The following is a 17,657-nucleotide window of genomic DNA, read 5'->3' as shown; positions in this document are numbered from 1 at the left end:
CACTCCTGCCACAAATTTGGAGATCTCTCAATTGGTGGCATTCCCCATCTATCTGGAGGGGACTCCTGTTCAGGGACCCAGACAGGCTAGTGATAACCACCAATGCCAGCCTCCTGGGTTGGGGTTCCCATATGCAGGGCCAGATAGCTCAGGGCATTTGGTCCAGATCCGAACAGACCCTTCCCATAAATTGGCTAGAGCTCAGAGCCATTTTTCTGGCTCTCAAGCATTTCAGGCAATCAGTGACCGGCTCTCATGTTCTAGTCCTTATGGACAACATGGCCGCAAAGGCTCATGTCAACCGGCAAGGGGGGACGAGGTCCAAAGCCCTCATGGGAGAGGCTCTACGGTTGGGGTTATGGGCAGAGAAACACCTGTTATCGATCTCGGCAGACCACATCTCCAGGGTCGGCAACTCCCAGGCCGACTGGCTCAGCAGGAGCCTAGTCGATCAGGTAGAATGGTCCATTCCTCCATCTCTATTCAGGGATCTTTCCCTCAAATTCGGAACACCGGAGGTAGATCTTTTCTATACTCCTCAAAACGCCCAAGTCACCAGATTCTTCACCAGGTTTCCTTGCCAGGGAGTGGAAGGGACCAATGCTCTTTAGTGCAGATGGCCCAAAGGTCTCCTCTATGCCTTTCCCCTGCTTCCCATCATTCCGGCAGTAATTCGGAAGATGTTGGAGGAACGAGCGGAGCTCCTCCTCCTGGCACCCTATTAGCCAAGGAGGCCCTGATTTGCGGACCTGGTCAACCTATCGGTGGCTTCTCCTTGGAGGATCCCTGCCCATCTAATCTCCCTTCACCAGGGGTCCCTGCTCCACCCAGAGCCCCAGTGGTTCAAGCTGACCGTGTGGCATTTGAGCGGCAGTGGCTAGAGGAGACTGATCTTCCAGAAAGGGTCATCCTTACTATCCTGGCTTCTCGCAAACCTTCTACAAGGCGCATCTATTTTTCAGGATATTATTTCATAATTATGTAAATAAGTATACAGTACACAAAATTTAAGTCCTAACATACAATCTACTCTGATTCATAAATATGCAGCCTAGGAATCTCTTGATTATGTTAAAAGTTTGCCATGCTGCATCTGGGCCTTTAGAGATGACAATAAAATTTAGGTAAAGCATTAAAGATAAAATGTTTACAATTTATCCTTCCATTAATGAAAGACTAGATTCAGAATATTAAGAAAAATCTAGATGGATAGGGAAAGATCTTTTCTCAGAAGTAAGAAGTCATCTTGTTTCATATTATGCTCTATATTTTATATCCTTTACAACATATGTTCTTCTACACCAATGTGTCCATTTAGGTATTTTTTCATGCTATTTGTATATTTATGTGCATGTGTGTTATTATTGTATAATTGCATGTATATTATTTTCTATAGCAAATAGTTTAAAAATTGAGCAAAAGTGTTTGGAATTTTAAAAGTTAAGGAAACTATTTAAAGAAAAATAACCTTTTGAACAGGTATAGAAGAATGAAAAGATTATTGCTACAGTTGCATAGAATTATTTTCTTTCCTCACATTCTCAGCAGTTTCCAGTTAACAATAACTACACAATTTTTAATATAAAGAGGCAAATGCCTGTTCACAACAAAGCTTTCAGATTAACATATCTTCTCCATTTATTTATTTAGTGTCATGATTTCATTTAAAACCCATGAATGTATGTAGGACATCTGAATACAAGTATGTTCTGTTTTCCTCAAGAAGAAGCTTGTTTAGTCCTTAATTCCATTCAGAGTCACCCAGCTGTTTTTTGCTGAATAAATAAAATAACTTGCGAACAAAAATATGTAAATAGAAAGTGATAATAATGACAGTGTGTTTGTTTTGTTTTGTTTGCAAAATGGTTGACAGGATTATGGTTTCTGGTTATTTTGTGTTCCAGCAGAATTGAAGAAAAAAGTATTGTAAGGATTATTAATCTATTTTAATGTTATAAGTAAGAAGGAAAGAAATGGACACAAGTCTCTTAAAAGGATGTTTGTATTAAATGTCAGGCATATCATTTGATGTGTATTACAGGAATATTTAAGAACTTTGGTAAATGCATATGTAATAGTAATTATACTGATTGACAATAATTATGCTTTGGGATTTGTTGTAAACCATCTTCAGGAAGCATTCCAAGGAGTTCACAAAACTCTGCTGAGATCTGGTATATTCTCAGAGGAGTTTTTCCAATATCTGTTATCCATTACAGAATGATTTTGATTCTTTATATTCCGAACCAGCAGATTCCTAAACACTGCTTGGTCTGTTTCAGCAGAATTCTTAAAGCTTGTAAACATTAATAAATATAAATCTAAAGAGAGTACATTTTTTTTTTAGTTTCAAAATATCTTGCATCATACTACACTGAAATTTAAAGCAGTGTTGCTGTTGTTGTTTTAAAAAAATTATAGGTTCCAGCACGATGTGGAGTAACAGTCCGGGAGAGTCTAAAGAAAGCTTTGATGATGCGAGGTCTTATCCCAGAGTGCTGTGCTGTTTACCGTATACAGGATGGGTATGGTTTGATTGCAATATGGCTTTATGGGCGGTGATCACTTGAGAGAAAAATACTAAAGGGTCTATTTCCAGGTGTCTGAGAATATTAGCTTTCAATATTTCAAAGCAAGTAACTTCAGAAATATGAGAGCCTCCCAGTAAAAGCTGATCAGACTGTGGGAGGGCAAATGGTAGGAAGAGAAGAAGAATTCATTCTCTGGATTCATTAGTTGATTTACTGGAGGATGGTTTAATGTGATCTCTCCTTTACGTTATAGTGTATCAGCTTTCAAATTGTTTCTGTCTCTCTGGCTTTCTGTGGAGACTACTCTGGCACTAAACTGGGACATTCTGGACATTCTGGAAGTTGTCATGTGATCAGAACGAAGTTTCCTTTAAAAAGAGTTATATTAAGTTTCTATGACGAAAGGGCAGGAAAACAAATATTTGGTATCACCGTCCTCTGATAAGCACATCTGCATCATTAAGATTGGAGTTTAGAAATTGTGTTTAACTTCAGAAAACTTATTTACACTGTAGGGAAAAGAAGCCCATTGGTTGGGACACAGACATATCCTGGTTGACGGGAGAAGAACTTCATGTGGAAGTCTTGGAGAATGTGCCTCTTACGACACATAATTTTGTAAGTCTTGCAACTTTTAAAAACCACATTGGTCTTAACTCTTCCAAGCAAAGTATTTACATTCTCTCTGGTAACTTTTGCAAACTGCAGTCATAGCACACTCTTGATCAAAATTGTGTCAGTTTCTTATTTGTATGTCTTGGGAAGCACAGCCAGAAAGCTGACAGCAGAATTAATTGTGAAAGATTATTGGATTATTTTTTCCCAAATTTCTTTTAAAATTTGCAACCAGGTCTCCCTAATTAGAAATTGCCACATTTGGTGGAAATATGTACCATTGCAATTTACTTGCAATCTGGCTAACATAATCTAGATATATAATAATTTGTAGTGTTTAAATTTAGCAGAATGTAATTCTACTTCTGTATGATATTCATGGTCAGTTCTTGATCTACAAAAATTTGACATCCCTAATTCTTACCAAGTTCCCTGACAATTAGGTTGCATTGATTTACGAGATAATTGCAGTTCAAACAGATATATTTAGAATTGCATATGGAATCGCTCTCATTTTGCTTTCATAAAAATTTGTGTGTGTGTATGAGTGGGTGGGTGTGTAGGCTTTAATATGCATAAATTAAAGTCCTACTAAGCATTTAGAACCCATATTTCTTAATAGTGATATCCACCTCTGTACAGAGAAGTAGAAGGAAATAGGGCTAGGCAAAGTGTTTACATTAGAACAGAAAGGAATAGCAAGAATACCTGTTTTTCCACCATTGTATGACTTCTTCAGTGTCTGAATAAAATTTCAGCAGTTAAACTGTTTAACTGAATTATTTTGTATGGGTGATTGTCTTCAATTCTTGAACCCATTTTCTTTAATAAAATACCTTGTAATAAAATACAATAAAAAGTCAGAACATGAAGTTGCTAGTTTACGCCTGAAGGCAAATAACTAATTAACGGTAAGAGAGAATATCTCATTATCTTGTATAAATGAAAATTGTATTTTGCTTTAATGCAAATAAACATTTAATGATACAGCATTTCTTTAAGCAAATGTGCTCTAAATTTTGTTAACGATAATAGCATGCTTTATTTAGTCATACATTCTTCTGTTTCTAAAGCAGCTTTCCTAACCTGATGCCAATGGTATCTGCTGGCAGGAAGGAAGAGAGGGCATGATGCAAATTCTTTCCTCTAAATGCTTCTGTGTGATGTTGCAATACAAGTACAAAAGAATGAACTTTGCACCGTGCCATCATAATGCACTTTTCATAACTTTGTTGTCATAGTTGCTAGAATCGCCTAATCAACATGCTGAAAGACTATGAGATTTTTGGAGTTGTGAACTAATACACCTGATATGTTCTAGATTTTGCTTTCAGTGTTTCAAAAACGAACTATGATCTTCACAAGTACACTACTTATAGAGTAATATTGAAAAGAACCATAATCAAATTAAAATGTAGACAGTTCTTGTTTGGTAAGATCATATTGAACAAAATAGCATTTTATCTCTTATTTTTTTTGATGTTATAGGTACGGAAGACATTCTTCACTTTAGCATTTTGCGACTTCTGCAGAAAGTTGCTTTTCCAGGGATTCCGTTGCCAGACCTGTGGTTACAAATTTCACCAGCGTTGCAGTACTGAAGTGCCACTAATGTGTGTGAATTATGATCAGCTTGAGTAAGTAACTGGAACCTCATTGCATTTAAATGCCCTAAAGCATTGATGTTTGCCAGTGCAGAACTCTAGGAAAAATGAATGGGATATAGTGGCATCCTTTGTAGTACAAAAATAAACTATGTCTTCTGTTGATGTCTTTTCCATAAAGAGAGGTGCTTGCAATATAACTGAGAGCCAATTTGGTTTAGTGTTAAGGCATCAGACTAGAAACCAAGAACTGTAAGTTCTAGTCCTACCAAAAAAAAACCCAAGAAAATCCAGTTGCCTCCTGAAAAAAGCACCTTTGGGACAACCATGACCTGAGAATCTCCATGGACTTTTATCTATGCATTTTGGGATGAACACCTTTCGAATGGTGTGGGAATATGAATAGATTTTCCAGAAAAATTGCAGACTACAGGAACCATTTGCACTTCAGTTTGAGATGCAGACAACACACTCTCATCCCCAACTGCCTGAGTCTGTCTTCAACAATTGAAGGGACACAGCAGAAAACATCCTGCAGCCAACAAGGCTCTGCACACATTTGCACTACTCAGGTGTCCCTGAGGACACACGTAAATCTCCCAAGTGGTCTCAACAAATCTCTAAAAAGAATGCAAATGACCAACTGTCTGCAAGGAATATAAATCCTTCCATTCCCCACTATCTAGTCAGATGGAAGAAGCTTCTTGGATGAGAAGTGAAACGTCTTCAAAGAAAAAACAAGAATGTCCAGTTGCCTCCTGAAAAAAGGACCTTTGGGTCCTATCAGTCACTGTCTCTCAGCCCCACTCATTTAACAGGATTGTTGCTGTGGAGAAAATAGGAGGAAGGAGGAGTAATAGATCAGTTTGCCGCCTTGAGTTGTTTGTAAAAAAAATAAAGATGGGATATAAATAAATTTATACTAAATATCTGGCTGACTGCAATGAATCATAACAATAACAAGGGTGCAGAGGAATACAAATCTTAATTTAAAAGGAAGTGATCAAGTGCATACATGTTGTTGTATCATGGAAAGATTTATGTTGGATCCATTCTGCTCCAGCTATATTTCATATGCAGTGGTCCCAAAATCCAGGGCAAAATGACAAGCCCATAAAATTTTGCATTCAATAATGCGTGACTGGCCAGACAATAGAATTGTCATTTGCACTACTGTATAAAATAGAGTTTGTATAAAATAGAGTTACATTGGCAAAATTTATGTAATTATTTATTTATAAAATTCCTATCCTACCTTTATTCACCACATCGTAAAATAAAAGGATTTAAACTGTTGTGGCAGAAAATGCTAAGTCTTAATACAAGGCTTAATATAAATACTGAGAAAAGCTTAACTTTCATTCTTAGAGCACAAAGATTTGTTAATGAAAAGAATGCATTTTGTTTAGATTAATCTGAGGAATAGTCTTTAAAAATCAGAAGCAGTGCTTAAAAAACAAAATGTTTATTGATGGTATTTCAATGATTTAATAAACACAGGTATACAGTAAAAGGATACCATAATGAACTCATATATCCATTCAGTTGCTGGCTTATTCTTGGGCAGAATGGATTCCTTTACCTTATACATCTTGTTCTCCATCAAGCTGAGACCAATAACATCATTCCAAAGACTTGCTGGTGTGGCAAAAGAGAGCTTTAAAATGTGCATGGGGTAATTTATCTCCATTACAGATGTAACATTTTAGCCTTACTTCTATCACACAGAAAAGCAGAAAGTTGCTTAGATCAAGCAGAAACCAGACCTCTACTATTCTGTCTAATAAAAGGAGTTTAATAAAGTGAGAATTCCAAACTATTTAAATTTAAGTTTCCTAACCTAATTGGGTATAATTTTTTATTGCATTCTTTGGGGGATTTGATAATAAATTTATAATATTTTCTTTCTCTTATGTTATTATTCTTATTCCACAGTTTACTTTTTGTCTCCAAATTCTTTGAACATCATCCAATACCACAAGAAGAGACCTCTGTAGGGGAGACCACACCAGCATCTGGATCATATCTTTCAGTGGCCCTTTCAGATTCTTCCAGGTACGTTCTTAAATCTTGGCTATTCTAATCATACTAAGATTTTATTTATAAGTTGACTGTTTCAAAATCCTGTTTTGCATCTTGATTTGGTAGATTGTGGTTTGCTACTTTTGTACTTAAAAGTTGAGCATCTGGATTGAAATTGGGGACTTTACAGAAGATGGTTATTTTTGAAAATAAAACTTCAGGTTGCAGGAGAAAATGGGTTAATATCTCACCCTGAACATCTAGATGACCTCTCCCAGGATTACATGGAGATGTTGAGTAGGCTAGGGAAAAAGACTGAACTTTTAGGCACTCCATACCAAAGTACCTGGGAGTCTGACCTCTTCCTGTCCCAGCCCTCCCCAATTATCAAGTGGATTTGCCTGTTCAGGTAAAAGCAGAACCCCCGCAACTCCTAACTCTTATAGGTCCAAAAGAATACTGTAGTCAACTATATCAAAGGCTGCTGAGAGTTCTAGGAGAACAAAGGTGGTCACGGTATCTCCAACTAAGCTCTCTGAAACTGCATCTCCACTCCTTTCTCAATAACTTACCTCTCCCTAAGAGATAGGACAGTAGTTTTCCAGTTTTGTTGCATTCAGACCTGACCTCCACCACTTCCCCTTCTCTCAGAGAGTTGTTGACCACTCCTTGGATCCAGTTTCTACACTCTTTCCCTGCTGCTTTTAGTAACCAGGTACGGCAGAATCCAAATTCCCAAATAGCAGAGCCAAGATCACAGAGGTCTTTGCCTATTTCCTTGGGATCCTCAGTCTCAAAAGTGAGTGTTTTAATCCACCAAATGTTCAGCCAGGCAATCACTACTTAAATTGATTGGATTTTATGTTCCATCCTTCCCCCATAGTGTTTTCTGCACCCTTTTAAAAAGTGCAGCTGTCTAAAATTCTGCAGGCACAATAAGAGTTGAGGAGTAATTACCCTTCATTGCTTTTATTGTTACGAGTTAGGCTTTCATCTCAGCTCTTCCTCATATCCAGACACACATTTGTTTTTTGTTTCCCACCAGCATCACTCTAGGTGTTTCTTCACCCATTTTGTTTCCTAGAGGTCCAAATAAGGAGATACATCATAGTCAATCTTATTGAACAGCCTGTTTGCAACAATTCCCTGCATATTCCAGAGGTCAACAATATGTTCCACAAAACATCCTTTCAGATCATTGGGAAACTCCCCAAGCTCTATTAGAAAGCCAGTTGGACCCATCAGATGATCCATTTTAATTAGCCCTGCCCCTTTTCAGATATTGGTTGGTTCAGTTAACCCTATTGTCCCAACAAAATGATTTATTCTTGAGCTTCTTTTAAAAAAACCTGAAAGCATGTCCCAGAGTATTTCTGAATCTAAATCATATTCAATTTCCACATATGGGAGAAATCTTTCCAACAGGAGAGAAAACACCATCACGAGACACTCATATAAAGAAGATTCCGTTATTTAGGAAATTCTGTTATTTCTTTAAATGTTTCCTGTCCAAATACTAATGCGCGCATGTGCACACACACAGAGACTTCAGTCAAGGGGTGGGATTCAACTGGTTCTATGGGCGTGGATTAGTTGGTGGGTGTGGCTTGGTGGTCATGTGAATGGGTGGGCGTGGGCAACTCGACATCACTCACGTCAAGGGGCGCTTCTCACCTGGCCTCTCATGACCGTGGGGATGCTGCAACGGTTGTAAGTGTGAAAAACGGTCATAAGTCACTTTTTTCAGTGCCATTGTAACTTTGAATGGTCACTAAATGAACTATCATAAGTCAAGGATTACCTGTACAAAAATACTTGCTTGCAAAAAGCTGCCCTAAATACCAATCATTAGATTAAAAATACCTGCAAGCCAGAGTTACAAATCAGACAGGGTGCCAGAGCACCTTGAGGAATTAAAATAGCTAAAATGCAGTGATAACTATCAGCAGCCAACTCTTGCTCATAAAGTGAAACCCTTTAATAGAGAGGTCATTTAAGCTCTCCAGAAAGAGCACGCCCAGGAGAAGCAATCCTTAGATCCATTTGCACCACTTAAGCAGACCAACTGGTCTCACTCATCTCACAAGATATCCTAAGGAAATCATCCAGATTTAAGGAAAGGTCACAGGAAAGGCAGTAAAAAATCAGTGCCAAGCTTGCATCCTGCCTCTTGAAAGAACACCCCAAAAGGACAGTTCCAGATACCACTAAAGCAGTGAAGGAAGACCCCCCTCCCCAGATAGAAGAAGAAACCATGAGGCAGGAAAAAATTCAAACACAATACAAATAATTAAATCACAACAGTAGCTGTTGCTTGTTAAACCAATTACCAGAACAAACAGACACAGGAACTAGCAGATTTCTCAAAACAGTTTCTTTTCAGGAACAGAGATTAATCTTTTTCCTTTCAAACAAAACTGAATAGGGAAAATTATCCATCAATAAACACAGAATTAAACTTCATCAAAAACCAGTTTTAGACCAAAATTCCGAAAGGGTATGTAAACTCACGTTTGAATGTCAATCTTTCTAGCTAGCCAAGAAGAAGTATTTTGCAGGGGAGTATTTCCTCCCAACAGCAGTGTAAAAAGCTTAAAAGAATCATTCCCCTTTAAGGAAAAAAAAATCTCCTTCACAGACAGTAAGTCTAGGCCAGGGGTCACCAACCTTTTGATCCTCAGGGACCACCAAACTCATACTTTTAAATCCTGAGGACCACTAATATGAATTTTTTAAAAAAGATAATATATTTAATATAATTTTTATTTTTTTATATTAAATATAAATGTACTATTTAAAAATTATATATATATATATATATATATATATATATATATATATATATATATATATATATATATATATATATATATATATATATATATATATATATAAAATATAAAAATACTTATTTAATTATAACAAAAAATATATAACAAGAAAAGCAGAGCCCCCACACACAATCTGGTCTCCTGACATCTCATATCTCCCAAGTCAGAGGAAACATCTCCCTCCTTTGCCAGGTGTGGCTGCCTGGAGTTGGGGGAGGGAAGGAAGGCTGGAAGCCTCCCTCCACCTGGAAGCCTCACCCCCACCCTGGGTCTTTAACACCTGGCTTGCTTCTCCACTACTGCCTCCTTCTCCTTCTCCAGCACCTCCTTCTCCGGGTAGGGCAATTATGAACTAATTTTTTTGGCTACACTAATACTTCAGCTGCTCTCTTTCCCGTAGTACGACTGGTGTGTGGAGAAAGGAGCTGGCAGGTGTTACTTGGTGGTCCTGTGGGCAAGGCAAAGTCATTCCGGTCCCAGTTAAGATATACCAGTCACAAACCCAGAGTCCAATCTGAGAGTGTGCGGACGGTTCAGCACAGCGGGCAACCTCCACTCTGTGATGATGAGCCACGTGCTGAAGACCAGATGGCTGTTGGGAAAGTGGGGCAATAGGGGTGATACTGGCTGTGGATGACTCATACACGCGAGAGATCGCGGCATAGGCCTGTACTGCGAGGGGGTGGGGGTGGGGGAAAAGGAACCTCTGAACTGGTGTTACCTCCTGCCTCTTGCCTCCGTGCATCGAGGAGGTTGAGCGGCTGCCAGCGATGCCTTCAGGGGAAGATGTTGCAAGGGGGACGCTCCACCCCAACCAGGAGCTTCTCTTCCTCCTCACATGCAAATCAGCGCTCACATGCAAATCGCTCACTGCCCCTCTGACCCCCGACAAGCCTCCTTCCAGCTGAGCGTGTGAGCACTTCTGGCGAGTAGGAAGAGAAGTTCCTGAGGGCAGAGGCGTGGAAGATTGTGACATCGGAGCACTTCCTGAGTGTTTACTGGCCTGCGAGGGGAGGGTGCGATCTGCCCCACCCTGGAGCTTCTGTTCCTCCTTGGCAGAAGCGCTCACACACAAAGCGCTCACCGCCCCTGTGGCCCCGACAGGTCACCTCCTTCCCTCTGAGCATGTGAGCATTTCTGGCAAGGAGGAAGAGGGGGTCGAGCCTCCTCCTCACAACATCTTCACCTGTGGGCAGCTGCTTCCTGCGGCTCAGGAGGTCCACGCTCTTCCCGCTGCTGCTTGGCCTCCTCGATGCGCTGAGGCAGGAGGCAGCAGCCACGACACGGGTTTGCTAGGGAGACTGCAGGATTGCCCCACCTCCCAACCTCAGCATGCTGCGGCCCACCAAAATTTTCTCACGGCCCACCAGTGGACCGCTGGTCTAGGCTGTCTGCCAAGAATGTAATAAGGGTGGAAAAAAACAAAAGGAGATTTCTTCTAACTATCTGTTCTCCGAACTGCTTAGAAAGTTAACAAGGGGTTCTATAGAACCGGTCAGAACTAGTACAATCCCACCCCTGCTTCAGTCCCATCACTCAAAAAAGGCAATGGCGATGTAGATCATAACTATGTAGAAGCTGAATGTAAAGAAAGAAAAGCTGGATTTTAGAGTTCTGCTATTGCTGTCTCTCATACACAGAATCAAAAAACATATAATATATTGGCCTGCTGAATGAAATAACTAAGATACTGTTCCAGTTTTTTTTTTTTTAATTCCGCCTATTGTTTTAATTCCATATACAATCAAAGTTACAGGTAACCTTGAACGTCAGTTATGGCTTCTTTTCAAGATAAAATTTATCTCCAATCAAATGCACCACTTTGATAATCAAACAATATTTGACTTCTGAAGAAAACTCTTTTCTCAGACCTAAAAGTGCTTCCCTAATAACTTCTCTTTATCAGAGAATACACAATGTTTTTACCATATATGTTCTCTTCACCGTTAATTCAACAAATCATATTAATCATCAGTAAAGCCCCTCAGTAACCTCTCTTTTGACTAATGTGTGCTTTGGTTCCACATTTTGGACTACTTCTAAAGCATGCTTCTAGTAAATTTCATGTCCTATGGATTTGTGTTTTACATCTGTGTATATCATATGCTTGTAAATATTTGTTCCTTAGAACAAGATGCAAGAATATTGGTGTTTTAGGGCATCCTATACTTAAAATCTCTAGTCAGACAATTAAGCAGGTGAAGGAATAAGGTTAACTTACACTGGAGTGTTCACCAACTATTTCATGATGTACAATAAGTAGTACACAGGTCATAGTCCTGTGTCAGAAGCCTGTAAAATGCATGGAAGGTTATTACAGTTGCTGTAAGATACGGATCCGTCGGGACTTCCGGTTTGTCGGCTTCGCGAGCGGCAGGGATTTGCGAAGCTGCGCGATCCCTGCCGCGCTAGCCGTTTTGGGGCTCCGACCCAGCCGGGTGCGGAGCTAGGCTGCCCTGCAGGGGCAGCTGAAGGTAGGGGGATCCGGAGAAGGGTTTGGGGGTGCTGCAGACCCCCTCCTGGCCGGCAGAACTCCCTTTTCCCAGGACGGTGCAGCGGCGGTCTGTAATGGCCGCCACAAAGAAGCTGGCAGCCGGGTAAGAATGCGCAGGAGGAAGTGGAGAAAGTGATTGAGAGGAGAAAGTTTTTCTTGGCTCCTAGGACTCTAAGACATATCTAATAAAATTCCTGAAAAGTATGACTTTCTGAATAATACCTGCCAGAAGAGGAAAAAAGCGGCTGTTTGAAGGTGCTGAAAGGATAGCTTTCCCTCTTTTCCTACGGAATAAATAACTGGATATTAAGAAACCTATTTCTTTTAGGTGAAAATTGGTTTTAAGCGATGAGTGGGAAGAGAGAGGATTAAAAGAAAACATTTGTATGCTAAGACTTTGTTGGAGCAGATGCCTTAAGGATTTGAAGACTAGAATATATTGCAATAAGATTTTAAACAGATTTGGACTTTCTTTCTCTTGGATTGATATTACCCCAGAAGGAGAAAGTGAGAACTCTGCCTTGGTTTGGACTGACTGATAACTTTGGGACTGTTTTATTTTTTTTATTTTCTTTTGAATATTCTGGTTGTTGTAAGAAGAAAGAAGGGGAAAAGAAAAGAAAAGATTTATAATGGCTCTTTCTGTTGAGGAACTAAGAAAAGAATATGAACAAGCAAAAAAAAATGGTAAAGATGGTGTGGAAGAAGCTTTCCTTTTCTTAGAAATGGCGCTTATTAATTATCAACAAACATTACAACAGATGAAGACAGCAGAGGAACAAGAAAGAAAGAAAGGAGCCATTTTTAATGAATCTCAGAACTTGATCCAGAAAGAAGGAAGAGAGAAAGAAAAGAAAAGAAGAGAAAAGAAGAAAATTAAAGGACTTAAGGACTTAAGATCTAAAAAAAACATTTAAGAAAGGGAAAAATAAGGTGCAAAACCAATATGATGATAGTAAACAAAAGGGAAAAGGAATACGACAGAGAAGGGAAGCTGGTAAGGCAGAGGCTAGAAGAAGGGGGTAGAAAGGTTTGTTGGGAGAAGAAAGAAAGGGAAAAGGTGGAGAAAAGCTACAATGTTTTGAAATTAAATGAAAAAAAGAAATTTTTTTGGATAATGGATAAAGTATAATGTTTTTAAAAAAAAAAGATTTTGCAAGGTACATAAGATGAGATGGTAGTATTGTAATGATTTAAGAGTTGATAAGAGATTAAAATGTTAAAATGTTTAAAAATGATTGGCTTTAAAACTTAATAATAGGGGAGGTTTAGAATATTGTTTTAATTAAAGAGTTTAATAAGACTATGGTATTGATGTTATTATAAAATTTTTATTATAGTATCTTTTTTTAATATTTGGATTTATTGTCTAATTATGTACTTAATTATGTTGGATGTATTAGTTAGATAGAATGTACCAAGCAAAATCGGATTGGGTATTAGATATTATTTTAAAGATTAATTTGATTAACTTAGGGGGGAGATAGAAAGGCATCATACTCTGATTAATGATTTCAGGAGAAACTTATTTTCTTTTTTTTTATAAGGAATGAGACAAAGGGATGATAAAAAATGGACAAAAGATATAAATATAATGATTCAAATTAAGATGATTAATTCTTACTTCTTACTTCTAAGAAGTGTGAAATATGTGGGGAAGTTAATATAGAAGGCTTAGAATGGTAAATAAAATAAGTAATGATATGTAAGATGAGCATGAATATAATTGAAGTCCATGAAGAGAGAGATACCTGGGTCCAAGTTACTTTCCAAAAGATTTTTTTATGTTTTGTGTGTTGTGTGTATATGTCTTTTTGGGGGGAGAATTAGTTAAAAATTGTAGAAATATAGATTGAGAATAATGGTAACTAAGTCAGAAAGAAACAGATGAAATAATAATAATGATATTGAATAAGAGTAAAGAGAAGTAAAGAGAAATTGAATAAGAGGTTTTGGTATGTTGTATGGAAATGGTTTATAACAGAATTATAATTTATCTGACTTGTTAAATTGACAATGAAAAAAGGTTTAAACATGTAATGAATAATGACAATTTGTGTGTTTTAAAAATTAATAAAACTTGTTTTAAAAAAAAAAAAGATACGGATCCGTCGGAATTGTTTTTGTCATATCTGTGAAATGAAGCCCTGTAGATCTTATGTTTTGTTTTTTTAATGTCTTTCTCAGCCCACCAATTCTCCCCAGTCCATCTCCTTCAAAATCCATTCCAATACCTCAGCCATTCCGACCTGCAGATGAAGACCATCGAAATCAGTTTGGTCAACGTGATCGCTCGTCATCTGCCCCTAATGTGCACATCAATACAATAGAGCCAGTCAATATTGATGTAAGTCCCAAACTAACCATTTTTTAAATCATTAGTGTATTTATTTCTTTATCCCGAACATTTAGAGGCAGGTGTAGCAAGAAAAATTCTACAGACAACTGAGTACTTTCTTCAAAGTACTGCAAGTATATCTTGATATGGGCGAATGTCTTTTGATACATCACATACTATAAGAATCATAATGATTTTTTATTTAAACAACTTCAACCAATCATTGTAGTTTCTCAAATGCAATCTAGCTAGTGAGAGTACAGGACTTCTTTGAAAAAATAAGAGTAAAGAGTTACCTTTGTCTGGCATTATTAAATGCTATATGTATCTCTCCCCAAGTTAACTATTGATTTTATTTTGCCTGATAGTTCAGTATTTTATTTAAAAGCTTGCTACTTTTCCATTAATGGAAGTTGGTCCATATGCTAACACCTTGGCTATTTAACACTGCTAATTGATTATCACTGTTTCCCTGTATCTCCAATCAGTAGGCTTCATTTTCCTCCTTGCCTCTCTAAAACAATGTTTAAAGTATCCATTAGACCTAGCCTCCTCCAAATTGCTGCTTGATAGTTCACTTCCAGGCCCAAAAGAGCTCAAGCACTCTTTATTAGAAGCCTCAGTTATTGGCAGATAAGGGGATTTTTTATAGGTTGTTAGTAAAGTATGCTGTATCTTTGCAGCTGCTTTCAGTATGCTTTTCTTAGTTAAATGAAAAAAAGGTGCTATATCACCAGTCCTGCTAATGACAAGCAACATATATAACGCATGAATAAGGTGCATATAGTTTTTGTTTTTGGTTTGTAGGACTTGATTAGAGATCAAGGGTTGCGAGGAGAGGGAGGTAAGTTACTTTGTTCTCTTGCATACTCAATGCATTGCTTTGCCTCCTCCCCTTTATACAACCTCCTTTATGCAAAATACAGACACAGGAGAGAAATATAACTAGAGAAATATAACTTGCTTGTCCATGACATTTAGCATTGTCTTATAAAAAATTCACCAATTCCCATTTGAATGTGGGTGAAGGGAAGATGAAAACAATATGCAAAGTGGTAGCCAGTATTTTAAACAACAACAAATAATTAAAATTAAAGAAGGCAATAGGCCTTCAGCTGATCCTCTTCCTCCTTGTTCCATATAAAGCTTAAAACTGCCATCTGATTCTTTTTTAAGATGTCTGTCAGCTAGCACAATTTCTCAATTGACAACATAATATACAACAAGAGCATCTAGAAAAATACCTATATTTCCCAAAAACATAACATCTGGGGATATTATGTACATTCTTGCTGAAAAAGAATTGGGTATTGCCAGGCTACTAGAGTGTGCGTGCATGTATACACATATGTATAAACTGCATATTTTTAGATAAATTCCACTACTTAAACTGGCCAATTAATCAGTGAAAAACAACTCTGAACAACTCTTCAAAGAGACTCCCTAGCAAACATTTATCAGTTGCAGGTGCTTACCAAATAATAAGTATGCAGGATAAAGAAAGATCCACTTGTACTTTTTGTGCTTTTAATTTATAGAATGAATGATATGAATGGTATTATGAATTATGATTATGAATTCATTCATCTGTAGAATGAATGATAAATGTTAATTAATGCAGAAGTCTTCAATCCAGTCATCATGTTTGCTGTCCCCTCTGACTTTGATATGCTTAAAATATGTAGACATGTATGATGCTCCCATGGTGTAAGAAGCTTCCAGATTGTAGTGCCAGGATCCATGGTCAGGCAATGCTGGAACTTTGGCAATTTGGAAAAAGTCACTTCAAGTTTTATCAGCAGTTCTAGTAAAGAGAAATGTCACTGGCAAAAGTCATAACTGCAGAACTGTGTATTTTCCCCACCATGTTACCTGGTGGATGTTGCTGCAATAGCTACAGATCCTGTTCAGGATAAGCTTCATTTAATGCTTTGACTTGGCTACTATCATTTGAATATATGGTGCAGGCTGTACCATGCAGTACAGGAAAGCATGTCTCCTTAATCAGCTGACCCTTTGGCTTTCCATGACATTTGTTTGTTTGTTTTCTTTCTTTTTAAAACATTTGCAACCTATGCCTTCACTACAACATTTAGGAGAGACTCAGTTTTTAGTCAGGATTTGTTTCTTCTCCCTCCCCTCCTTTCCCAGTTACATCTAACAAACTGGCTACTACTTTGCAAATCTGAGACTACAGGTATGACTTCAAGCCATGAATGCTGCCCATTACATTGCCCATTTGATAATTGCATATGTCTAGGGAGCTGTGGCTTTTGGAACTGTTTTGCCCATTCTGTCCAACATTTAAGTGTTGTGTACTAGTATGTCATTTTAAATTCTGGTCAATAGGCTCTCTCTGGGGCTTACCGATTCCCAGCCTTTTGAATAATATGCTGTATTTTGTTTTTGAAATGGAATCACAAGTTTCTGCCCTGCAAAATCATAAGCAGTCTGTGCATAGAAGTCTTAAGCACCTCAGTTATGTCCCATGACTTTCATTTCTTCTGTGTGTCTGTCTTCCTGTCTCTGCCTGCCCGTCTCTTTCTCTCTAACAGCCCCTATGAACCAGCTGATGCGCTGCCTTCGGAAATACCAATCCCGGACTCCCAGTCCCCTCCTCCATTCTGTCCCCAGTGAGATAGTGTTTGATTTTGAGCCTGGCCCAGTGTTCAGAGGTAGTTGGGCTCTTCTTTCTCATTTTCACCCAAATCAAACTAAATAAAACCACAGATGCTGTTTGTGCCTCACCCTCACAGCGTGTGTATGTAAGTGTGTGAGTTTATCAAAACATTATCATTTTTATTTTTTTATTTATTTTTTGGCTTAGCCTGGCTGGAATGCTTTGAATGTGCTTTTTTCCACTTAATAGTCACTCACTCTTAACTCACAAATTATTCTGTGTTGGACATCTGTCATAAAGCTGCTGGAGCATTACGTTATAGAGATAAGGTTTTTTGGACTATCTTCTTTCGAAGTATTGCTTGTTTTACAAAGTCTCGAGTTACAGTATGAAAAACAAGGACAGGACAAGTCCTACAGATAATTAACATCTGTGCAAAACTTTATTCAGATTTTTCTGAAGTAGGGTTGCCAACCGATGCAAAATGGGGGGATCAAATTGGCCAGCTTTCTTTATTTTGTAAGATAAAACTTATGCCATTTTGCTGGCCCTCCAACCAATTAATTCATAGATCCTGAAGTGAACTTCAGTGCAGAAGTTGA

The 17,657-nt window shown here is 38.1% G+C and overlaps 1 protein-coding gene across 4 annotated transcripts in view; it reads left to right on the top strand.

Moving 5' to 3' along the window:
• The window catches only part of BRAF (B-Raf proto-oncogene, serine/threonine kinase), a 57,334-nt gene that overhangs the window by 24,143 nt on the left and 15,534 nt on the right, over positions 1-17,657 (top strand). For 2 of the 4 annotated variants that reach the window (XM_087968513.1, XM_087968512.1), the window contains exons 4-10: positions 2,422-2,525; positions 3,047-3,149; positions 4,635-4,783; positions 6,686-6,805; positions 14,285-14,444; positions 15,243-15,279; positions 16,991-17,110. In XM_087968513.1, coding sequence (XP_087824639.1) covers positions 2,422-2,525; positions 3,047-3,149; positions 4,635-4,783; positions 6,686-6,805; positions 14,285-14,444; positions 15,243-15,279; positions 16,991-17,110 — 793 coding nt within the window. The remainder of the gene's footprint in view (positions 1-2,421; positions 2,526-3,046; positions 3,150-4,634; positions 4,784-6,685; positions 6,806-14,284; positions 14,445-15,242; positions 15,280-16,990; positions 17,111-17,657) is intronic. The other 2 variants (XM_087968514.1, XM_026695064.2) reach the window with 1 other exon arrangement.

The sequence above is a fragment of the Notechis scutatus genome, chromosome 6 (genome assembly GCF_049901735.1).
Source record: "Notechis scutatus isolate UNSWTSFEM ecotype Mainland chromosome 6, rNotScu1.2, whole genome shotgun sequence".
In the NCBI taxonomy this organism is placed as follows: domain Eukaryota; kingdom Metazoa; phylum Chordata; class Lepidosauria; order Squamata; family Elapidae; genus Notechis; species Notechis scutatus.
The sequence above is the reverse complement of the archived record's forward strand: the minus strand, read 5'-3'. Positions and strand labels throughout refer to the sequence as shown.